General features: G+C 42.1%; 1 protein-coding gene across 2 annotated transcripts; it reads right to left on the bottom strand.

The window, feature by feature from the left end:
- Window positions 1-1,122: 1,122 nt before the first annotated feature.
- Window positions 1,123-23,532, bottom strand: LOC110141303 (zinc finger protein 814-like). Of its 2 annotated transcripts, XM_070450254.1 has the most exons (3): window positions 23,270-23,532; window positions 21,561-21,690; window positions 1,123-9,576 (listed from the first exon to the last, which is right to left on the bottom strand). In XM_070450254.1, exons 1-3 carry the CDS (start codon window positions 23,303-23,305, stop codon window positions 6,752-6,754), a joined length of 2,991 nt encoding a protein of 996 aa, XP_070306355.1. In that variant the 5' UTR covers window positions 23,306-23,532; the 3' UTR covers window positions 1,123-6,751. The 2 variants fall into 2 exon arrangements, with proteins under 2 accessions (XP_070306355.1, XP_070306356.1); XM_070450255.1 differs by lacking the exons at window positions 21,561-21,690; window positions 23,270-23,532 and adding an exon at window positions 10,775-11,912.
- Between the last annotated feature and the right edge of the window lie 2,612 nt (window positions 23,533-26,144).

The raw sequence follows: 26,144 nt of genomic DNA, 5'->3' as shown, positions 1-26,144 counted from the left end.
GTGATGTTTCCTAAGGCCCACTTGACTTCACTGTCCAGGATGTCTTCTAAATGGCCTCTCAATGGCCATATTATTCTAGACCATTCAGATATGAGTCAGCAAGTAGCTGGACACATTATATAATTGTTCTTGAAATCCATGTACTGAAACTGTAGTCTGTTTTCTGTGTTGTATTATGATTGGCTATGAGCAAGAGAAAACAGTCTATACAGGGTCATGACTGGGGAGAAAGAAGATGGATATTCTAAATTAGGTGGTCAAGCAGGAGTTTTACTTCCGGTTCCACAACAAAGCTTCTTCCTTGCCTACAGAATTAGGCATTGTGTCCTATCCACTGAGAAACACTTTCATCCGTATATTATCTCTTATTCCACTTCCTAACTCAATTCCTTTTAGTGAATAGATATCCATCTCAAACTGAGAGCAACTGAACTAATGTTATTTTGGTATGGGTCAGTAGCTGCAATTTTCAGAGTTGCAGCACGTATGGAAGGGAGTATCTGAACACTTATATAAAGGAAGGCATCTTAAGCTTATGATGTCATCTCCTTGCTGGTAAGTGACTATCATTTTCCAGTGACTGCAGGCACACTTCTTTTTTGTTGGGGGGGGGGGGGAGGCGGGGGCGGGGAATGAGATATCAGAAAAAATTTTGACATGCAAGTTTCAGAAAGTTATTTGTGTTGTTATTCAAAGACAGTAGCTGATGCCGCCCTGGGGATACAGCAAGTGATGTTGAAGACATCAGAGAATTTTCAGTAGTGCTTTTATTCTTGAAAGCATTAATACCAGCTTGGAGAAAGAACTGACATGGACGTTAAGACTAGCTAAACTAGGACTTCCCTAATGGTACATTAATAAGAATCTGCCTGCCACAGCAGGGGACATGGATTCCACGCCTGGTCTGGGAAGATTTCTACATGCCTCAGGGCAAGTAGGCCAGTGTGACACAACTATTGTGCCTCTGCTCTGCAACAAGAGAAGCTCCTGCTCGCTGAAACTGCAGAAAGCCAGTGCACAGCAAGGGAAACCCAGTACAACCAAAATAAATGAATAAAAAAAAACACCTTAATTAACTTTATTTTTTTTAAGTAGCCAAAACTAGTAAATGTGAACAAGAACTTGGAGTATCATGTTTATTCACGGTTCTAGAAAATTTTCATTAAGCAGAATACACAGTGTCAGGCACTGTTTTAAGTGTATGGAAACCACGACAGATGAAAACCTGTTCTTTTCTCATACAGCTTACATTCTTCAATGAACACAGAAAGGAAACATGAAAGAAAAAGTGTGTAATTTTATAGTAAGTTTTAATGTGATATTAGAAAGTTCAAAGACTCATCTACATATCATCTAACTCAGATATGACTGAGACTTAATGTACGATTAACCCTGAGGCAAAATTGCTCTCCACATGTAAAACCAAGGGTTTCATGCTTCGAAAATGTAATACTGAAACAGGCAAAAGACAGACATTTCCATTACAAAAAGGGGAAGTGGGAAATACAGGAGTGAGGGGTGAGCGTTGTTAGTGTGAACCATTGTTGTGGTTGTGGAAGAAGTGAACTTTGGAATCACTTTTAAAAACAAGACAGCCTGGTTTTTCTGATTGTGAGAGAAAGTAAGACGGGAGTCAGGTTTTGACACCAAGATTTTTGGTGTTGGGAGGTGGAAGTACAGAAGCTCCATCAACAATGTTGGGTGTTTTGTAGTGGTAATAATTCTTATTGGGGTATCAGCAGTTTCCTTTTGAGGGTATATTTCAGAAAACGAAAGAATGGGGTTATTTAGCAGGTAGCCAGATACACAGGTCTGGAACTATGGGGAAGATCTCTAGATGGACACATCTACAAAACTTGGTGGACCGTGTGTGGACCAGGGCGAGGTTCTATTAATATTAGTAGGAGGAATCCTGAACGTGATGATAATGCCAATAGTAAATCAGAGAGAGGTGAGTGGGTGCCACAAGTGCATCTATTGCTTGGGTACAAAAAACTAGGTATAAAATAAACTATGAGGATATACTGTACAACATGGGGAATATAGCCAATATTTTTCAATAACTATAAATGTAGTATAATTTTTAAATTTATGACTCACTATACTGTACACGTAGCTTTTATAATAAAAATGTCAAAAAAAATTTTTAATAAACTAAAGTTTGCAAGTCATTACAAAACTAAGCCCCAATTTAAGGCCATAAAATATACTTTTGATTTTTGTAAATAAAAGTACAAACAGTTCTCTGGTGGCCTAGTGATTAGGATTCTGAGTTTTCACTGCTGCAACAAAATACAAAATCATTCAAATGACAAAAATGACTTGTATAAAACAAACAAACAAAATTGTATTTTCTGTATCCATAAAACATTGGGCAATATTTTGTAACAGGCAATTTTTGTGAAAACTATCCAAATACTATACAATATGATAATTTGTGAAAAATTCATTTTGACTTCAAGTTTTACCTATAACCAGACAGAATTAAGGTTGCCTGATAATTTAAAATGTTTCCAAAACACTCTGACTATAGAATACTTACACCATTATAATACTTATTACTTTATCACATACTTTCATCAGTCTCATTCGATTGAATTTTTAAAAAAGCTTATGTGGAACCTTTCCAGTACAATCAAATGAATATTCATTAAGAATGCTTTCTGTCTTTCTAAGCAGTTATCTGTGGTTTATATCATCTTAGATTAAAATTTTATTTTTAAATAAGTAAAACTTGCATTGACTTTCAGGGGAAAGAAAAAACACACTGTAACAGAATTGGTTATTTCGCATTTCAGCATAATAAATGAAATTTGTTTAAAGAGGATCTGAAGAGAATTAATTTACCAGCTAGGGCAAATAGAGAGAAGCCATCTCTCAGTACAGTTGAAAAAGAATCAAAATGCTTCTGTGGTAACCCATCAATTGGTGAGTGTGCTCTCAATCTCCAGAGTCAACAGATTCAGGAAAAATAAGCTATAACCATGAACACATATAGACTGAGTAAAATTTCACAGCATATTTACATGGCATTTATATTAATTTACATGGCACTCTATAAAATGCAACAAAATAAGGATATAACTAATACAATAAAAAAGAATAAATTAGTTAAGTACAATAAGAGAATTGAGAAAAGGAGAGTTACAAAAATATTTTATATGACATTTTTAAAATAAATGGCACATCCAAGTTCAAAATACGAAGCCTGGAATTTAGCTGTAAGTGCTCAGTGTTGTTATCTTTATTGATCCTCCCAGGGCCAAAGCTAACACCTCAATGTCAAAGTCAGCCAAATGAGGCTCAGGAAGCTTTAGCAAGTTTCCCAGATTACTTCCCACTGGCAAATCCACACTGAGACCTCACTAACCAGCAGCCCCCTCCTGGATGCAGACAAGTCCCTGCGGGCTGACCCAGATCAGGAATTGTGGGAAGCCCCATTTATTTCTGACATGCATGCACCCAGGGATAGAGGGGTCTGACGATATCAGGGAGAGCTAAAAGTTCCTGGCACCAGGATCTCACCAGTAGAAGGAGCTGCATGGGAATTAACAGCTCCCCTCTTCACATCTTTCAGTGGATCAGAGGCAGGGTAGCTCCTAATCTCCATTTTACATAAAAGGAAAAGGGCGTGGGGAAGAGTGTTTGCCTGTGGGTCCTTGAATTGATCAGGTATACAAAATTTAAACTCAGGTAGCCTGGATGAGGACTGGAGGAGTTTGACCATTGACCTCCATTCCCTCCCAACCAGGCTTTGGGATTCAAAGTAAAGACCAGTCCATCCTGATGAAACCTTGTCCCCATCTCTAATCCACCAATTTCTATGGTGATAGAACCAAGAAAAAGCGCAAGCATTATAAAGAAAGGCTTTATTGTATTCTTAAGTGACTAAACTCAAGAATGTGATAGAAAATATGTTAACAATGCAGGTAAAATTTAAAAGCATATGTCTAAGCATCCACTGCACTGTGAACACTGGAAAAAAAAAAACAAAAACCTTTTAGGTTAAAAAATTCTGCCAGTATTGAAAAGTTACTCCATAAAGTAAATTACTCACAATATTAAAAGATGAGTGAAATTCCAACATACATCTTTGTGGTTTCGTTGTCCTATTTGTTAAAGGAAAATAGCTAAAGGCCAACAAAGAAAAAGATTTAAGCAGACATTTTAACAAAGATACATAGCTAGGAGATGAACATCTGAAAAACTGCTCATCATGTATCCTTACAGAAACTCAATTAAAACAAAAAGTGATATAACTCTAAAAAAAAAAAAAAAAAGCTAAAATTAAAGCAATCGATAAACCAAGTATTCAGAATATGGGCGAGGTGGAATTCTCAATATATTGCTGGTAAGATGCAAAAGGCACAATCATTTTAGATCACAATGTTAGCTTCTTCAAAAGTAAAACTGTTGTGGGACTTCCCTGGTGGTGCAGTATTTAAGAATCCTCCTCCCAATGCAGGGGTTGGGGTTAAAGCCCTGGTCAAGGAACTAAGATTCCACATGTGGCAGGGCAACTAAGCATTTGGCCAGCAATAAAAACCCACTGCAGCCAACAAGAGTAAAACAGCTGTGGCTCATACACTGCATTCTAAGTTACTGACAAAAGATAAACACATATTCATACAAAGATCTAACACAATTTTTATACTAGCTTTATTTTCAGAAGTCAAATTCTAGAAACAAGTCAAATACTCATAAAGAGAATGGATAAACTAACCATGGCATATTGAAAAATATGTCTTATTTTTGTCAAGTCAAAAAACAAAAAGCACTACACATCACTGATGAATCTCAAAGTAATTACGATATATAAAAGAAAGGAAAATATAGTAAATAGCATATGATTCCAATAACATCAATTCAAGAAAATGCAAGGTATCTATTTTAAGGAAAGTAAATCAGTGGTTACTTGGAACGGTGACAAAGGCAAAGAGATTATAGAACAAATGAGGTAAATACACAATGAGAGATATGGTCACTATCAGGACTACAGTGATAGTCTCAGAGGTTCACACCTATGTCAAAACTTGTCAAATTGTACTTTAAATGCACTCAGCTAAGCAAATGTAAATTATACTTGTGTGTGTGTGTGTGTGTGTGTGTGTGTGTGTGTGTGTGTGTTAGTAGCTCAGTCATATCTAACCCTTTGTGACCCAGACTGTACCCCACGGGGTTCTCTGTCCATGGAATTTTACAGGCAAGAATACTCTAGTGGGTTGCCATTTCCTTCTCCAGGGGATATTCCCAACCCAGAGATCGAACCCTGGTCTCCTGTATCTCCTGCATTGCATGCAGGTTTTTTTGTTTGTTTGTTTTTTTGCATGCAAATTCTTTACCTGCTGAGCCATCGGGGAAGCCAGATATTATACATTAGTAAAGCTTTTAAAAAATAGCTCAATTTAAAGATCTCTATGCCCCAGTCTTTTTGACAGAGAGGTATGGTAACCATATACTCCATCATCTCTCTCTTTATGCCCTGGGGGTGGGGTGGGGTGGGGTAGTAGTCAAACTTGCATCAGTGGCAACAAATACGGTGAGTAATAGAGAACATTTCCACTGAAAGTCAATGGGAATGCTGTCTGGGTCACAAGAGCCACAGCCAGGGACTAGACCCTCTTTTTATTTTCTTCCAGTCCATGTGGTAATAGCTTTGAGATGAACAATACAGAGGGACTATCACTTTTACATGGACAGTTGTGTATGCACGTTTAGAAGCAGCACATTACACTAGTTGACTGCAGTCCTCCTCTCCCTACAAATCAGTATTTCTGCACCAGTTATGGACCCAGTGGTATTACAACCAGTTACACTAATGAGGGAACATGTTTCTCTGAAGACCTGGGGAAGATTTCCCTCCACAGTGCTGAAACACCCTGGAATATCTCTGTTTAGAAAGAAAAAAATAATAATAATGCTATGCTCAGAAGCACTTGAGATTCTCATCTGCCTGCTTCTCAGTGTCACCTGGGAGACTCCTAAAACAAAGTCTCCAGGCTTCAAGTGAAAACCAGAAATCCCTGCAATCTTTCCTGAAATCTGCGGCTACAAGGCAGACCTGGTCATATCTGGCAAGCTATTGTCAACATAGCGGCCCCCCTCAAACAGAAATTTTGAGACCCCCTAAAAACTGTTCTCCCCTTTATGCTTACACAGCACAAATCTGTGAACTACCTGCACAGTAAATACAATGTCCAAGATGAAAGAGGACTTAAGAGCTTAGACGGTCTCAATTATTGCATGAGCCAAAGCAACCTGCAGCAAGAATTCATCATTTGGAAGCTTGAAAACCTTATTACTAGTATCAAATGTGATCAACACATCCCTGCTGCTATTCTCTGCAAGTTGCCCGCTGAACTTCTCATAGTTTCTGGGCTGACACTGACCAGGTCCATTTCCAAGATAGTCAGGGAGGAGTGAAAGTTGGCACTGTAGGCCTCAAGTGACTCCTAACTTGGCTAAAACATGGGCAGACACAGTAAGTCTCCCTGACTACACAGAGTGAACCTGCCAAGTGCTAGATGTGAAGTGGCTTTGGCCACAAAGATGGGAGTGACATATATGTGGGAAGAACCCTGGAAAGGTTAGAGCCTGCAACATAGCCACACATTTCCCACATAACTGAAAATCATGAGCAATCTTTCCTTTGTGCATACACAGATGTCTGGGAGCTAATTCAGATAAATGAATCCTCAGTTCTCTTTGGTATCCTTACATTGAACAAGATAACTGCACATCCCCTAAACATCTAAGGCCTTTCTCTAGTGTGAACTCTCTGATGTTGAGAAAGGGTAGATTTTCGCATAAAAAATTTCCCACATTCTCTACACTCATAAGGTCTTTCCCCAGTGTGACCTCTCCGGTGTTGACTAAACTGGGAACTGTCTCTAAAGGATTTCCCACATTCACTGCACACATAAGGCCTTTCTCCTGTGTGAACTCTCTGATGATAACGGAGTTTGGAGCTAGAGATAAAAGATTTCCCACATTCACTGCACTCATAAGGCCTATCTCCTGCATGAACTCTCTGATGATAACGAAGCGTAGAACTGGAGGTAAAAGATTTCCCACATTTGCTGCATTCATAAGGCCTTTTGCCTGCATGAACTCTCTGATGATAAGAAAGGGTGGCACTACTAGTAAAAGATTTCCCACATTCACTGCACACATAAGGTCTCTCTCCTGTGTGAACTCTCTGGTGTCGAATCAGTATAGAGCTATTGGTAAAGGACTTCCCACATTCGTTGCACTGATAAGGCTTTTCTCCCCTGTGAACTCTCTGATGATAACCAAGGCCAGAGATCGAGGTGAAAGATTTCCCACATGCACTACAGTCATAAGACCGTTCTCTATTATGAATTTTCTGGTGTGTTGAGAGGGAAGATTTTTGGCTAAAAGATTTCCCACATTCACCACACTCATAAGGTCTTTCTCCAGTGTGAGCTCTCCGGTGTTTATTGAATTGCGATCTATCCTTAAAGGATTTCCCACATTCATTGCACTCATAAGGCCTTTCTCCAGTGTGCACTCTGTGATGGTAACGGAGGCTGGCACTAAAAGTAAAAGATTTCCCACATTCACTGCACTCATAAGGTCTTTCTCCTGTGTGAACTCTCTGATGATAACGGAGGGTAGAACTAGAGGTAAAAGATTTCCCACATTCACTGCACTCATAAGGCCGTTTTCCTGCATGAACTCTCTGGTGATAACATAGTGTAGAGCTGGAGGTAAAAGATTTCCCACATTCACTGCACACATAAGGCTTTTCTCCTGTATGAACTCTCTGGTGTTGAATAAGTGTCCATCTATTGTTAAAAGATTTCCCGCATTCACTACACTTGTAAGGCCTTTCTCCTGTGTGAACTCTCTGGTGTAAAAGCAGGTTATTCCTTCGGATAAAGGATTTCCCACATTCACTACACTCATAAGGCCTTTCTCCAGAATGAACCCTCTGATGATAATGGAGGTCAGACTTAGAGATAAAAGATTTCCCACATTCATTGCACTCATAAGGCCTTTCTCCTGTGTGAATTCTCTGATGATAACGGAGGGCAGAGCTAGTAGTAAAAGATCTCCCACATTCATCACACCCGTAAGGCCTTTCCCCAAGGTGACCTCGCTCATGATACTGTAGGGTGGAGCTACAGGAAAAAGATTTCCCACATTTATTGCATACATAAGGCTTTTCTCCTGTGTGAATTCTCCGGTGTCGAATGAGCGTCCACCTATTGTTAAAAGATTTCCCACATTCAGTGCACTCATATGGTCTTTCTCCAGTGTGGACTCTGTGATGATAACGAAGACTAGAGCTAAAAGTAAAAGATTTCCCACATTCACTACATTCATAAGGCCTTTCTCCTGAATGAACTCTTACATGTATAATTAGGTTATTTTTTCGGGTAAAAGATTTCCCACATTCACTACACTCGTAAGGCCTTTCTCCAGTGTGAACTCTGTGATGATAACGGAGAGCAGTACGAGTGATAAAAGATTTCCCACATTCACTGCACTCATGAGGCCTTTCTCCAGAATGAACTCTCTGATGATAACGGAGGTCAGAGCTAGAGATAAAAGATTTCCCACAATCACTGCATATGTAAGGTCGTTCTCCAGTGTGGGATCTCTGATGATAACAGAGCGCAGACACTGAAGTAAAAGATTTCACACAGTCACTACATTTATAAGGCCGTTCTCCAGTTTGAACTCTCCTGTGTGGAATGAATACTGACCTATGGCTAAAAGATTTCGAACATTCACTGCACATATAACTCTTTTCTCCATTGCACCATGGGTGGGGAGAAATGAGGACAGATTTGTGACTTGAGGATTTCCCACATTTGCTGCACTTGTATTGCCTTGCCCCAGTATGAATTCTTCGATGTTTATAGAGGATTGAGCTTCGCTTAAAGGATTTCCCACATTCACCACACATATGAAGGTTTTTTCCAGCATGCACTCTCTGGTGCACAACAAATGAGGATTTGTACCTGAATGCTTTCCCACATTCGCTGCACACAAAACAAGGTATTCCAGTATGGACACTCTGATTCTGAACAAGTGTGTGTTTGGGGCTGAGGGCTTTCTTGCATTCTCCTGAGGTGTGATGACTTCTGCTCTGTAAAGTTGACTCACATTGGGTGCCTATATTTGGCTTCTCCACAGTATGAGTGGTCTGTTGCTGCAGGTGTCCCACAATGGTCGGAATGTCCTTTTCAAGCTCCCTGCAGGTAAATGGCTTCTGTAACACAAGGAATCTGCAGCTCTTGAAAAACTTGGCCTCATCCACACTACTTCTGAGGATTTTCTCTCCCATGTGCCATTCCTGGTGCTGCTGAAAATTTGCACTAAAACAAAACTGTTTCACACATGCTCCACACCTCAACAGTTTTTGGGTGTGTTGTGTTTCCTGGTGGTCAGACAAGTGGAAAACTTTTTTCAAGACTGCACCACAAGTCTCACAGGGGTGCATCTTCTGGGAAGACAAAGCTGCCTTTGGAGTCCTAGCCTGTGATACTCCTAGAGAAGTGATCTGTTCAGAAGGTGCCTCTGCATTCTCTGTTCCACAGCAGCAACCTGAACAGAAAGAAATGCAGGTCAAGTACATATTGACTATACAGAAGGGTCCAGCTCATCATTAATGTGTACCTATCTCATCCAGGTATGAGTCTATGAGATGCTTTTCAAGATACAGGAGTTGGAATTCAGCTGGAAGAACAGACAGCTGTTGTATATTAGTGAGTGTCAAGGTCACACAATAGTGGAGACCTCATCAGGAGAAAAAAAACAGAAACAGGGTAGGACACAAGAAGAGAGGCAGGGTCTATGACTTACTTCTCTTCCAGTGGCTTCCTGTAGGACTTTTCTGCTGAGACTGGGTAGAAAAGGTTATCTAAGCTCATTAAAATCCCACAGCAACATATCAGCTGCTATTCAAAATCAATTCAGGGAAATGCAAACATATCATAGCACAATAATGTTGGTGAGTACTACAGAAAAGGTAGTGAGAGAAATGGGAGAGATGTGGAGTCCAGAGAGGTGTGAAGACCAGAGATGTGGAGTCCAAATAATCAGTCCAGATTATCCCTGGGCTAAAGTCACAGTAGGAATAACAAGCAGTACAACTGACAAGTCAGTCAAGTGTTAACAGTGGAAAAGAAAAGATAGAAGTAGTATGGCCATGCACTGGAAATGGCACCTAAACCCTGGTTGAACAAAGACAGGTTCCTGCTATGATCTGAACACAGGCTGATGTCATACTCTTCTCAGCAGCCATTTACCAGGACCAGGCCCCCTCTGAGCCCACCTCACCATGACTGGAGTCATGTCAATCCTGGGACATCTATAAGCACTAGTTAAGCAACTACATAGGACATGCAGGATAAAAATCCTAATGGAAAAACAGGACAGATGAACAGCTTGTACTGTCACAAAGCAACTCAGCACATAACAGATGCAGAAAAAAGATCCAGGAGAGTGATGTCAGCAAAAGAGCAGAGGACATGAGCCTTCGCCACCAACAAGAAAATACACAAAAGCAAACAAAAGTTGCCCTTGGAAGACTCAGGAATCCAATTAAGATACTGCAGCAACAAATTGAAATTGAAATGGAAAAAGAACAACACGAAAATGATCACCAAAGATATTACCTTAACAAACACGTGGAGATGGACAGGAAATAAGATGAAGGGTGGGAACTAAGTGCATCAGCCAAATGATGGCTGCTGTCACATTCCCAATGGCCTGCACTGCAAAGGATCCCAGTAGCTTTTACCTTAGAGAGCCTCAACAGGCCCTGCCACACTTGCAGACCCCACAGTGTGCAGAGCAGAGGAAGGCAAGCGTTTACAGGTGTGAACCCCAGCTGCCTGCTCTGCAGAGGACACTGGAAGCTCTCACACTAAGGTAACTAATAACCACCACCATGAGGCACCTGCAAGAGAATAATATTGTGAATCATCCCTGTCCCAAGTAGCTATTGCTCTATTTCAGAACCACAGCTGCCATCCCCAGAAATCCTGAACACACCCTAAACCCTTGAGCCCCACCTAAGCCACATTTGTTCATATTCTATAACCTGACTCCACGTCTGTCACCCGAATGTCTGAATGTCTCAGGTGCCAGATTAATGGCCACTGTGGGTGTGCTAGTTCCTCAGACCCCAGAGACACTGTCTCTCTGTGTATACCCATACTCTGGTCAAGGCTCCACCACTGCTCATTGTGCCACTGCATCTCACAAAGCGAAGTCAACACTGAGACAGACTATTCATTGTCTGGGATCCTAAAAGTGCTACTGCCTTGCATCTATTCACATCCTAGAGTTCAGATCTATATCTGCTCCACAGAATCCACACATCAGACACCAATGCCATCACCCCTATGAAGCATTCCTCCTCCAAGAGCCAAACTCCACATTAAGAGGGACCCCCTAAGTCAAAACATTTCCCATGGGAGAAAGAAATCAGGAGAGCCCTAGCAGTCTTTTCTACTTCTGTGGACACCACGGCTTTAGCTACTGAGGACCCTGCAGTCTGTGCTGACACTGACCTCAGGTGACAGAGCTGCAAACAAAGCCACTGGGTGTTGTTGTGGGTGCAGCAGCCACTGTCCATCAAGCTAGCACACTCACACCCACGCAGAGGTGAGGCTCTTGCCCACCAAAACCTTACGTAAAGCCTGAAAGAAATGACTGCTCCATGAAAGGTACTAATCAACATAAGGCTTCAGGAAACACAAACACAATAATCGAGGAAACATGACACCCCTGAAGGAACAATAATCAGTTGCCCCAAAGAAATGGAGAGCTACAAGCTGTCAAACAAAAAATTTATAATAATTATTTTTTTAACTTTTGAAAAATTTACATTTTGATTAAAGGATAACTGCTTTACAGAGTTTTGTTGTTTTCTGTCAAACCTCAACATGAATAAGCCATAGGTATACATAGTCCCTGCCTCTTGAAACTTCCCTCTCCCACCTCCCTCCCCATCCCACCCCCCTCCCCATCCCACCCCTCTAGGTTGATACAGAGCCCCTGCTTGAGTTCCCTGAGACATACAGAAAATTCCCATTGGCTACCTATTTTACATATGGGAATGCAAGTTTCCATGTTACTCTCTCCATACATCTTACTCTCTCCTCCCCTCTCCCCATGTCCATAAGTCTGTACTCTATGTCTGTTTCTCCACTGCTGCCCTGAAAATAAATTCTTCAGTACCAACTTTCTAGACTCCATGTATATGTGTTAGTATATAGTATTTATCTTTCTCTTTCTGACTTACCTCACTCTGTATAATAGGATCTAGGTTCATTCACCTCAGAACTGACTCAAATGCATTCTTTTTTATGTCTGGGTAATAGTCCATTGTGTATATATACCACAACTTCTTTATCCATTCATTTGTTGATGGACATCTAGATTGCTTCCATGTTCTAGCTATTGTAAGTAGTGCTGCATGAACATTGGGGTACATGTGTCTTTTTCAATTTTAGTTTCCTCAGCGTATATGCCTAGGAGTGGGATTGCTGGGTCATATGGTGGTTTTATTCCTAGTTTTTTAAGAAATCGCCATACCATCTTCCATAGTGGCTGTATCAATTTACATTCCCAGTACAAGAGGGTTCCCTTTTCTCCACACCCTCTCCAGCATTTACTGTTTGTAGACTTTTTGATGATGGCCATTCTGACTGGTGTGAGGTGATATCTCATTGTAGTTCTGATTTGCATTTCTCTGATAATGAATGATGTTGAGCATCTTTTCATGTGTTTGTTAGCCATCTGTATGTCTTCTTTGGAGAAATGTCTGTTTAGGTCTTTTTCCTACTTTTTGATTGGGTTGTTTTTCTGGCATTGAATTGTATGAGCTGCCTACATATTTTAGAAATTAATCCTTTGTCAGTTGTTTCATTTGCTATTATTTTCTCCCACTCTGAGGACTGTCTTTTCACCTTGTTTATAGTCTCCTTTCCTGTGCAAAAGCTTTTAAGTTTAATTAGGTCCCACTTGCTTACTTTTGTTTTTACTTCCATTATTCTAGGAGGTGGGTCACAGAGGATCTTGCTTTGATTTATGCCATTGAGTTTATGTTTTCCTCTAAAAGTTTTATATTTTCTGGTCTTACATTTAGGTCTTTAATCCATTTTGAGTTTATCTTTGTGTATGGTGTTAGGAAGTGTTCTACTTTCATTCTTTCACATGTAGCTGTCCAGTTTTCCCAGCACTACTTATTGAAGAGACTGTCTCTGCCCCATTGTATATTTGTGCCTCCTCTGTCAAAATTAAGGTACCCATAAGTGCATAGGTTTATTTCTGGGCTTTCTACCTTGTTCCATTGGTCTATATTTCTGATTTTGTGCCTGTACCATACCATCTTGATGACTGCAGCTTTGCAGTATAATCTGACCAGGCTACAAGGCATGCAGGCTTTCAGTTCCCCAAGCAAGGATGGAACCTGTGCCCCCAGCACTGAAAGCCCAGAGTCTTAACTACTGGCCTGCCAGGGAAGTCTGTCACAATAATTTTTTAATTTTTTATTTTACATTGGAGTATAAAGTATAGGTGAGTAACAATGTTGTGACAGTTTCAGGTGGAGAGCAAAGGGACTCAGTCATTCATATACATGTATCTATTCTTCCCTTAGCTCCCTCTCATTCAGGCTGCCACATAACACTGAGAAAAGTTCGCTGTGCTCTACAATAGGTCCTTGTTGGTTATCCATTTTAAATATAGCATTGTATACAGGTAGACCCCAAACTCCATAACTATCCCTTTGCCCCCATTTCCCCCACCCAGGAACCATAACTTAATTCTCTAAGTCTCACAATAATTGTTTTAATGAAGCTCAGTAAGCTACCAGAAAACACAGACAGACAATTCAACAAAATAAAGAAAATGATATACAAGTAAAATAAGGCTTTAAACTGAGATCCAGAAAAATATGAAAAAGAATCAAACAAATTACAGTGAAGAGTATGATGAATGAAATGTAGAGCATTAATAGCTAATTTGATCAATCAAAACAATGAATATGAAATGGAAAGTAGGCCTTTGAAATTATCCAGTCAAAGGAGACAAAAGATAAAATGACTAAAAAGAGTAAAGAAAAAAGTCTACATGAATTATGGGACATTGTGAAACAAAATAATATTTGCATAATGGTAGCCCTAGAAGGAAGAGAGTGTGAGGAAGGGTCAGAAACTTTATTTAAAGAAATAATGAATGAAAACTTTCCAAATCTGGGAAAAGAAATGGACATTCAGGTACATGAGGCTTGCAAGTCCCCAAACAGATTCACTCCACAGAGGACTGCACCAAGACACATTAATATAAAACTCAAAGTGATGACAAATTATTTTGAAAGTTGCAAGAAAAAAGAAAGTCATCACTCAAGGGAACCCCCATAAAGATACAAGTGGTTTTCTTAGCTAAAACACTGCATACAGTGACAGTGAGATATGTTCTAAATGCCAAAGGGGAAGGGGTGGGGGCACTGCAAACCAAGAATATTTTACCAGCAATGCTATTCTTCAGTAATCAGGAAGACTTTCTTAGACAAATGAAAACTGAGGAAGTTCATCACCACTTGACCTAACCCTATAAGAAATGAGGAAGTCTAACAAAGTCTTCTTCAAGCTGAATAAAAATATGCTAACAGTAATATGAAAACATATTAAAACATAAAACACACTGGTAAAAATAAGTATATAGTCAAATTCAGGACACTCTAATACTGTAAAACTGCTTTAGTCACTCAACTCAATTATTAAAGATAATAAGAATATTAAAAGCAACTATACCGACAATAACTTGTTGATGGTTACACAATAAACAATAGAAAATGATGTAAATGTGACACCAAAAACAAAATATACGTGTGGGGGAAGTATAAGAGTGGACATTTTCCCTACCGAGCCCGGCGCTGCCTCGGGTTCCGTCGCCCGGCCCCTCGGCTCTGACTGGCCGCGGCTCGCCCTTCCCCGGCCCCTGACGCAGAGCCGAGGGGCCTGCCCGTCCCGTGCCCGGAGGTGGCTGCCTAGGCGGCGCCGGCGGATGGGCAGTTGGTAGCCGCCACCGAGGATGAGGCGGCAGCGGAAGATGGTGCCGGGGGCCGCGGGCCCTGCTGCTGCTGCCGGCGGAGGAGGAGGCGCTGCCCGTTCAGAGTTTAACCAGTAATGCCATTCAGTTGCAAATATCAAGCAAAGCAGACATAAGCCACTTGTAATCTGCTTCTTTTTTTTTTCAGTTCTACCAGTTTATTGCTACCAACCCATCTCCCTCCACCCTCGTGCACACATGCTCAGTCATGTAATCCCATGGACTTTAGCCCGCCAGACTCCTCTGTCCGTGGATTTTTCCAGGCAAGAATACTGGAGTGGGTCGCCATTTCCTTCTCCATGTAATCTGCTTCTTAACAACAGTGGTAGTCCTTTTAACAGTGCCTGTCGTAACCGTATCAGAGTGTGAGGTGTAAGCTTACAGAATCCAGAAAACCATCATGAAGCTGTATGTATTTCTGGTGAACACTGGAACCACCCTGACATTTGACACTGAACTTACAGTGCAAACGTGAGCTGTGCTTTCCTTGATTCTCATCAGTTCTGCATTTTGTACATGTAGAGAGTTAAAGATTTGATTTTGAAGATACTGTTCCTTTGTTAAATAAGAGTGGCAACATGGAAAGTCTTAAATCTTTTGTCCTCATTGTTTACATGTACAATTGTCATCTTTCTCTAAAATGTTAACATTAAATTTGTTAAGTTGTAAAAAAAAAAAAAAAGAGTGGACATTTTGTATGGGATTGAATTTACAGTATTATATAAGTTTTATATAAGCCTATGGTAACCACAAGTCAAAAACCAATAGATACAAAAGACAGGAGAAAGGAATAAAAGTATCTTACCACAGGGTCTTCCCAGGTGGTTAATAATCTGCCTTTGCAATGCCAAGCGATGCAGGTTTGATCCCTGGTCAAGGAACTAAGATCTTGTATGCCTCGGAGCAACTAAATCCATGCACCACAACTACAGAGCCCATGCACCACAACTAGCTGTGCACCACAACAAAATATCCTGCCCAATACAACGAATATCCTGCACGCTGCAACTAAGACCCAACACAGCTAAATAAATATATATTTTTTTTAAAGTACATTCCCACAGAAAATCATGAAAACAGCAAGAAAGGAAGAAAAAATCTGCAAAATAGGGGGGCAATAATAAGGTGACAACAGTAGGTCCAATCAAATGATATAAAGTGGTTGAACAGAAAAAAAAAAAACACAACCAAGACTCAACTCTATGCTGCCTACAACAGAGTAACTTCAGCTTAAGGACACACACAACCTGAAGGTGAAGAAATTGAAAGAGATACTCCACACAAATGGAAATCAGAAGAGAAGAGGGTAAGCTATACTTAACTGAAACAAAATAGACTTTAAATCAAAAAAACGTCACAAGAGACAAAGGTCATTATGTAATAATAAAGGAGTTAGTCATCATGAGAATGTAATAATTATAACCACACACACACATATCATGCCTTACACATCATATCTTAAAAATTAAGCAAACATGACCAGATCTGAAGGCAGAAATGACAGGAAGAGAAAATTGGAGTGGGGGGGGGAAGGGGCGGGATGCTTCATGGCAGGCAGGATCCTAGTTCTCCAACAAGGGACCAAACTGTGCTCCCTGCAATGGAAGCATAGAATCTTAACCACTGGGCCACCAGGGAAGTATCAGCCACAGGATATTTACAGGGAACTGCAGTATCCCCCTTTCAACATAGGTGGATATCCAAATAGAAAGTTATTTGAATTGAATACTTCAGTCCAAATGGATGTAACAGATGTGTATAGAACATTCCATCCTATTATAGCAGAATACACTCTCTTCTCAAGTACATATAGAATATTCTCTAGGATAGATTATATATTACATCAAACAAGTCTTAACAAATATCAGAAGACTGAAACCATCTGAATTAACTTTTCCTAACACAATGGATAACACTAGAAACCGGCAATAGGAGGAAAGCTTCAAAATTCAGATACATGAACATTAAACAATATGCTCCTGGCCAATCAATCAGTAAAAAGAAAAATCAAAAGGAAAATGAAACATACCTTGAAAAAAAAACAAAAATATAAGCAAAACATATGAAATGTGCAAAGGCAGTTTTAAGAGAAAAGTTTAGGGCAATAAATGCCACCATTAAGAAAAAAGAAAGATCTCAAATAAATAACCAAACTTACACCTCCAGGAACTAGAAAAAGAAAACTAATACTAAAGTTATCGAAACAAATGAAACGAAGATAGCAAAGGGGAATTCCTTACAGATGCAATGGTTAGGATTTCATGCTTCCAATGCAGGGTGTACAGGTTCCTTCCCTAGAAGGGGAATTAAGGCTAAGGTTCCCACGTGCTGCACAGCATGGCCAAAAAAAAAAAAAAAAAACAGAGCAGAAATAAATGAAATAGAAACTATAAAGATAATAAAAAGATTAACAACACTAAGAGCTGGTTTTGTTCAAAGATAGGGGCTTCTCTAGTGGCTTAGTGGTAAAGAATTTACCTGTCAATGCAGAAGACATGGGTTCAATCTCTGATCCAGGTAGATCCCACATGCCATGCAACAGCTAAACCCACGTGCTACAACTACTAAAGACCGTGTGCCCTAGAGCCTGTGGTCCACAAGATAAGCCACCACAATGAGAAGCCCAAGCACCTCAACTAGGGTGTAGTCCTTACTCTCCACTACTAGAGAAAAGCCCTCGCTGCAACAAAGACCCAGCAGAGCCAAAATTAAATAAATAAAAAGATAAATCAAATTGACAAACCTTTGTCTAGACTTTATCCCATATAAATTAACAGAGAAATAAAACAGAACAAAAGAATCATAAAAGATTACTAGGAGCTGTTACACACCAACAGATTAGATAACCTAGAAGAAACAGATATATTCCTAGAAACATACAACCTATCAATTCTTAACCATAAATAGAAAAATTTAATAGACCAATACCAATAAGGAAATTGAATCAGTAATCTTCAACAAAAAAAAATAGGCCATTAGATCAGATAGATTTCATTGGTGAAATTTATATTTTAATATCTAAAGTACTCAATAATATAAGGTACTGTACAATTCAACAGGAAAAGAACAATCTGTTTAAAAAGTGAGCAAAGGAACTTCCCTGGTGGTCCAGTGGCTAAGAATCCGCCTACCAATTACAGGAGATACGGGCTCAATCCTTGGTCCAGGAAGATTCCACAAGCCTGGAGGCAACAAGGCCCATGAGCCCGCAACTAATGAGCCTGTGCTCGAGAGCCCAGGAGCCGAAAGAAGAGAAGCCACTACTGAGAACCTGTGCACTGCAACCAGAGAGTAGCCTCCATTTGCCTGCATGCAGCAACACCGAGCCGGGGCAGCCAAAACTAAATAAGTTAACTAAAATCAAGCTAAAAATAGGATTCCGTGGTAGCTCAGATGGTAAAGAACCTGCCTGCAATGCAGGAGACTGGTTTCAATCCCTGGGTTGGGAAGATTCCCTGGAGAAGAAAGTGGCAACCCACTCCAGTATTCTTGCCTGGAGAATCCCATGGACAGAGGAGCCTGGCAGGCTTATAGCCCATGGGGTCTCAGAGAGTCGGACACAACTGAGTGACTAAGCATACACACAAGTTAAAAATAAATAAGATTAAAAAAAATTTTTTTAAGGGAGCAAAGGACTTGAATAGACATTTTATCAAAGAAGATCTACAAATGGCTAAAAGGTACATGAAAAAATATTCCTCCTCACTAACTATCTCACTAACCAACAAGAAAATGCAAATCAAAACCACAATGAGGTAACACCTCACATCTGGTAAGATGTAGTAGATTGCTCTGTCGTGTTCAGCTCTTTGTGACTCTATGAACTGTAGCCTGCCAGGCTGCTGTGTCCATGGGATTCTCCAGGCAAGAATCCTGGAGTGGATTGCCATTCCCTTCTCCAAGGGATCTTCCTGACCCGGGGATCAAGCTGCACTGCAAGGCAATTCTTTACCATCTGAACTATAGGGAAGTCTACCTGATGAGATGGCTACTATCAAAAAAGGGCAGGGGAAAAAAAAAGAAAAGGAAAAAAAGAGCAGGGATAAGAAGTATTGGTGAGGGCATAGATTTAAAGGAAACAATCTTTCTCCACTATGGTTGTAATTTTTAAAAACTAAATAAGGGAAAATCATAGAAACAGAGAGTAAAATGTTAGGAGCTGGGGAGTATGGAAAATAGGGAGATTGTTAGTCAAAAGGTACAAATGTTCAGTTATAAGATTAACAAGTTCTGAGGATGTAACATAAAGCATGGTGACTATAATTAACAATGATGCCGGGACTTCCCTGGTGGTCCAGTGAGACTCTGCCATCCCAAAGCAGGAGGCCTGGGTTCAATCCCTGGTCAGTGAATTAGATCCCACATGACACAAAGAAAGAGCCTGCATGCTGCAACAAAGATCAAAGATCCTGAGTGCCACAACTAAGACCTGGAACAGCCTAAATAAATATTAACAAAAAATGATGTATAACAATGGTAACAACAATAATGTAACTTAATGAGGTGATAGATGTTTAACTAATTTCACTGTGACAATTATTTCATACTGTATTCACACATCAAGTCAAAACTTTTACACATCAAGATATACAATTTTATATCTGGACAAAACTGGGGAAAAAAGAGAAAGCAAATCTAAACACTACCGACCTTGGAGGACACTGAAAAGTAGCTCATGGTTCAGCACAAGCAGGCACAAATAAATGCTAGCTAAAAAGAAGGGATCAAGTGAGTTCCCTAGCAGTCCAGTGACCAGGACCCCAAGCTTTCACTGCCAGGGACCTGATTTAGTCCCTGGTCAGTAAACTAAGATCCCACAAGCTGAACAACTCAGCATAAAAGAAGGGACACAGAGTTGAAAAGGATCTAGACACACTGACCCGGATACACAGAGGGCAAGTAAGGTAGAATCCATTAAACTTACTGTAATATTACTGACCTGGAATCCTTTTCCTAACAGAGTTCTATACAGCAGGTATTGGGGTTGGTACTGCAGGGGAAAGAAGGCAGTGAAAACAACCCAGTCCTAGCTAGCTATCACAGCAACTCAGTGCCGGGAGCTGACATACGAGACCCTACCCATGACAAGGTCATGAGGGAGAAAACCTGACAGGCAAGGCAGATCAGGTTTTCAGGGGTTCCGAAAAGGCCAGCTCACAAGATCCCACCCATGACAAGGTCACAAGGAGAAAGCCTGACAGGCAAGGCAGATCGGGTTTTCAGGGGTTTCGAAAAGCTGTCCCCGGCACCCACCTTAAAGATGATATCTGTCTTTCTGATCCCTGCCTCAATAGACTACTCCCTAATTTCTGTGACACAGGCAGAAGGCCTTCCCCGATCTCTTCCCAAATAATAATCAATTTAGAACTTTAATCAATAAGTTTCCCGGGTGGTGGTATTTTATGAGATTATCCAGGGTGAAAGGAATGTTTTAATTTAAACTCCTTTGCTGGTATTTTAGTTTGTTTGGCAAATGCATTTATGCCCTTGGTACTAATATGCATGACTGCTCATAATACCCTAATCATAAAACAGCATATAAAGAACCTGATCATATAAAGGCCCTAATAGACATAGAGCCTTTTTGAGGGATGAAGGAGTCCTATTAGAAAACGTAAGAAAAATTATTCTAAAAGTGGTTATTGGGTTAACATTTGCTTGCTGTGTTTTTACTCTTAATATGCTAAGGTTGTTATAGAAACCATTGTTAATACAGTTACAGATCTAGAAAAATAAGAGCTTAGCCCTAGTGTAGTAACAATGGGATGGTTGCTATTTGTCAGCCAGGAGTGCTAGGCAGAGGCTGCCTCACCAAAGTCGCAGAGTCAGTCTGGGGTAAACTTCTTAGATAAATGCAACTGACAAACTTCTACAGAAGGATTAATTTTTATGTTAACAAGGTTATACTACTCTGTACTGTTGCCCTATGAGACTGCTACCTTTCAGTTAAGGTCACCATAGAAACAGAAAATAGGTTTACATTCACCTGGCTTGCATAAAATGTTAACAGGCCCCAAGGCCAGAAGATAATGTACAAGACCCTCATAAACAAAGAAGTATGCAGAAAACACCCTGGTTTCGTGAAGAACAAGCTGATGTAATGTTAAACTATCTTCCCCTTAGAAATGTACTAATTTAGGGTATAAAAGCCACGGTGAAAAATAAAGCATTGCCAGACTCTGCCAGACTCTGCTGCACCCCCCATCTGGTCACTCTCTCTCTCTCCCTCGCAGACTTGGGCCTATCAAGGCTGGTCTCACATGTCTTCTCTCTCTCACCGATGCTGTTCATCCTGAAGGTATCCCCTGGATCCTGCTGAGGCTGGACCCCGGCAACTCAGAAAGCTTGGGAAACAAGCAGTGTTCACAGTCCACATGTAGAAGAACAGAGCACCCCCTGGGGAAAGGAGGGTGAGATGGGACAGAGCCTAGTCCAGGTCACTGGGAAGGCTGTGAGAGTCTTACCCAGCGAGGATATAAGTGCATAGTTCTCCAGCATCACATCGAGGTACACGCTTCTCTGGGCCTCATCAAGGAGTCTCCATTCCTCCCAGGAGAAGTACACAGCCACATCCTCAAAGGTCACACTGCACTTCTATGAGAGACAGTAAACTATGAACATTCTAGGATCCCACAATCCATCTCATCACACATCTATTCCACCCTCATCCTCTTCCAAAGCTCTCCATCGAACAGGAATTCCAGACCTAGGTGTCACTGATGCCCACCTTATTCTTCAGGGTCCCTTTATTCACTGTGCTCAGTCCTCAGCAACATTGGGATGGACTGCTTTCCAAGCTTTCGTCCTGGCCTGTAGGGTCCCATCCATTCTGTCAATCAACTCCCCTGGAGTCTCTAGGTTGTGACTCACAGACACAACCAAACCTGGGCTCAAGTTTCACCCTTCAGTCCCCAATAACAGGATGCTGGGGTCATGAGCTAGTACTTCCTCTCCATGTACCCATGATTCTGTAGACTGTACCTTTCTCACACCTTTAGTCCCCACAGCTGCACTCCCACAACTGCACTTGTGGAAAGTTGCTTTGAAGGCCCCTTTTATACCTTTATTGATTCTTGCTTCAATTTGAGCCACCCAGAAGCACATGTGATTACAGATGCCCAAGACCCACTTCCCCTTTTGTGTTGCGCTCCCTGTCCCCTCAGCAGCCAAAACTCTTCCCTCCCTCAACCTTCTTTGGAATCCTGGTCCACATGGTGTCTGTTCTAGACAGCACAAATGATTCTCACGTTTGAGTAGGTCTGGGGCAGGATGATGGAAGCTGGGCCCTGCCCACATAAAACATAAAAAACCATATATTTTCCATTCTTGAAGTTAAGGAGACCTTCCCACAACACATGCACAGAAAGGCTCCTTGGAAGTCAGCACAGAAAACCTCCTTGGAAAAGGAAGGGGCGTCACCTCATAGTAGCTGATGTCAACTACCCAATAAGCCTTTTCACTGGAATTCATCTTGGCTAAAAGATGCGCTTACACGCAGGAAAATCCTGAGATACACCAAATACTGACTCAAACCCAGGCAAAGCAAGATGACTGGCCAAAGAAAACCAGAAATAAATGCCCCACAAAAGCGACTAAAACCACCACAGCACGCCTCTCCCCGAGTCCGCTGGTGTACAGTCCAAAAGGTACTGTACTCTTTTCTCCTCCTAATGAATACTCTGTTTCACGGCTTCCCCTCTTTGTGGGAATTTTTTTCCTGCAAAACTGAAGGGCTAGGGCCTTGTCACTGACCACTGGTCTAGTGACTAGGATTCGGTGTTCACACCACCACCAACCTGCCTCAATCCCTCAATCTCTGGCCAGGAACCGAAGCCTACCCACCCAGGCACCCCCTTCAGTTCACCGCAGGTAGATCCACCCTAGATCAAGATCACTCTGTCACACTCTGTTCCCTGCAGACACCAGATCCACGCCAGTTTTCCTGGACCTTCCAGCCTATATCCGACCTCTAAGCCTTTGTACAGGCAGGTTCCTCCGCCTGTCACCCTCTCCCCGGCTCCATCACACTGTCAGACACAGGGCCCCACCCACGACCGCCTCACCGGCCTGGACCACAGGGCCGGGCTTCAGGCACGTGAGCAGGCGTCACGCACTTCGGGCTTTAGTGTCTGGTGGGGTGAGAATGGTAAGGGCCCAGGGGACCTGAGTTTACCTGAGGCTGATCCCTCAGCGCAGCCGCCGCCGCCATCGGATTCTGAGGCCAGAGCCGGCGGGAGAGGAGGCGGGAAGCGGGCACAGCGGGCGCGATTTGGGGCCTGGCGCGGGGGACCCCGGAAGGCGTCGCCGAACTTGAGACCCGCCTCTTTGCGCTGCCTCTTGGACCTTCTCAATCCCGTCACCTCACTCCCAACGTAGCGTTCCCGAGCGACAACACACAGAAAAGCAATATAAATGGCCGCCAGGAGGAGGACGCCGGAAGTTCCGCCCCGAGGAAAACCACAGGCACAGAAATGCCTTTATGTTGTCCTGTCATTGGCTCAACACGGCACACAACCTTCTGGGTAATGTAGTTTCTAGCGCTCTAGAGGCTACTGGGAAAAGGTGTTGACAGTCTTGACTATCAGAGCATCAGTTCAGTTCAGTCGCTCAATGGTGTCTGACTCTCAGCGACCCCATGGACTGCAGCACGCCAGCCTTCCCTGTCCATCACCAACTCCCAGAGCTTGCTGAAACTCATGTCCATCCAGTCAGTGATGCCATCCAACCATCTCATCCTCTGTCGTCCCCTTCTCCCGCCTTCAATCTTCCCCAGCATTAGGGTCTTTTCAAATGAGTCATTCTTCGCATCAGGTGGCCAAAATGTTGGAGTTACAGCTTCAGCATCAGTCCTTCCAATTAATATTTAGGACTGATCTCTTGTAGGATGGACTGGTTGGATCTCCTTGCAGTCCAAGGGACTCTTAAGAGTCTTCTCCAATACCACAGTACAAGAGCATCCATTCTTTGACGCTCAACTTTCTTTATGGTCCAACTCTCACATCCATATATGACTACTGGAAAAACCGTAGCTTTGACTAAATGGACTTTTGTTGGTAAAGTAATGTCTCTGCTTTTTAATATACTGTCCAGGTTGGTCATAGCTTTTCTTCCAAGGAGCAAGCATCTTCTAATCTCATGGCTGCAGTCACCATCTGCAGTGATTTTGGAGCCCAAGGAAATAGTCTGTCACTGTTTCCATTGTTTCTTCATCTATTTGCCATGAAGTGATGGGGTTGGATGCCATGATCTTAGTTATTTGAATGTTGAGTTTTAGGCCAGCTTTTTCACTCTTCTCTTTCACTTTCATCAAGAGGCTCCTCAGTTCCTCTTTGATTTCTGCTATAAGGGTGGTGTCATCTGCATATCTGAGGTTATTGATATTTCTCCTGGCAATCTTGATTCCAGCTTGTGCTTCATCCAGTCTGGCATTTCACACAATGTTTTCTGTATTTAAGTTAAATAAGAAGGGTGACAATATACAGCCTTGATGTACTCCTTTCCCAATTTGGAACTAGTTTGTTGTTACATGTCTGGTTCTAACTGTTGCTTCTTGACCCACATACCGATTTCTCAGGAGGCAGGTAAGGTGATCTGGTATTCCCATCTCTTAAAGAATTTTCCATCCATGCATTAATCTGAGGAATACGTGAAAGTGACAATCCCACCTAGATGAACTGAGGGGCTTTAGTTCTTGTGAACTGCAGGAGAAAGATGTAATTTCATACTCTGTGAAGATCAGCCTGCTCCCAGGAAATAAAATTTGAGATACTGTGAGGTGAGCAGAAGTAACGCTATGGCAGGCAGCTTAGATTAGGAGTAGGCCTTCCTACTTCTGGGTGGTAAGATTATCAGGCCACCTGGATACAACCAATCAGCTTAACACTGACCACTGTTTGCCAATTAGGAATGGGGCGGAAACCCCCAGGAAAGTCCCGCACGCGCGAAAGTTTTGACCAATCCGCTTAAACCAACTACCAATGGCGTGTGCTCACCCTATAAATTTGTGTAACAGCTTGGGCTCGGGGCTCTCTGACCCCGCTCCACTGTGTTGGATGCGGCAGGAGCCCTGACTCGAGTCAGCAATAAACTTCCCTTTTTGTGAGTTGCATTGTCTTGGAGGCTTTCTCTCTTCCCGCTCAGGGATTCGGACATCGGGCATAACATTTGGGGGCTCGTCCGGGATCCCTTGACCAGGGGAAGAGAACACTTCCAGGACAGAGGGGAAGGATAGATAATAGCACCGGTGCTCAGGCAGGACAGGAAAGTCCAGTGTAAATCCGAGGCCCTGCTGTGAAGTGGAAAGGTATCTGGCACAGGAGAAAGCTTTCTATAGAGGGTTGAGGACGGACTGGACGTTCCAGCTGGCGCAAGACAGAGGCCAGCGAGCGCGCTGGAAGGCAGCCGGCTCTGCGGGAAGGAGAGTTCCTCTCCCGAGCCCGAGTCTGGTGAGCAGTGGACGCCATTCGGTAAGGTGAACCTAGTACCAGGAGGCAAGAAAACTCAGGGGGCCTGAAAACCCAGCGCTGTGTTGTCAGCTGACGTTTGTCTGTCCGTGTGTTTGTCTTCAGCTCTCCGTGTTTGTGTGTGTGCCGGCATTGTCTCTGGTCTCATTCTCTTCTGGTGCATCGTTCTCTTCTCTCTCTTCTGACTTATTCTCCTTCTACACCCTGGCGGACTCTGAAGGCCCTACAATAAGTGAGCCTAAACTCTCCTTTAACATCCTTAACTGACGATGTGGCCTAAAATTCTTTGTGTGGGCACGGGTCAGGCACTTAAAGGCCATTAGGGCACCTGCCACTTGAAGACTCCTGTGAGAGGATAAGGGGGTCACGGAATGGGCTAGAAACCCCTAGGGTGCCCGCCCCCAGCAAGAAAACTTCCATGCAACGACGCAGGCATATAAACAGTTCCAAAAACATACCGTAAGCCCAACCTCTTGGCCGCCACCACTCCCAGTAGGATTTTTGGTGGTCGTTCTCAGTGACTTCCTCTCTCCCTCTCTCTTCCCTACCATTTATTCTTTGACCATGGGTCAGGGGGAATCTACT

Source organism: Odocoileus virginianus, chromosome 20 (genome assembly GCF_023699985.2).
Source record: "Odocoileus virginianus isolate 20LAN1187 ecotype Illinois chromosome 20, Ovbor_1.2, whole genome shotgun sequence".
Classification (NCBI taxonomy): domain Eukaryota; kingdom Metazoa; phylum Chordata; class Mammalia; order Artiodactyla; family Cervidae; genus Odocoileus; species Odocoileus virginianus.
This window is presented reverse-complemented; position numbering and strand designations above follow the sequence as displayed.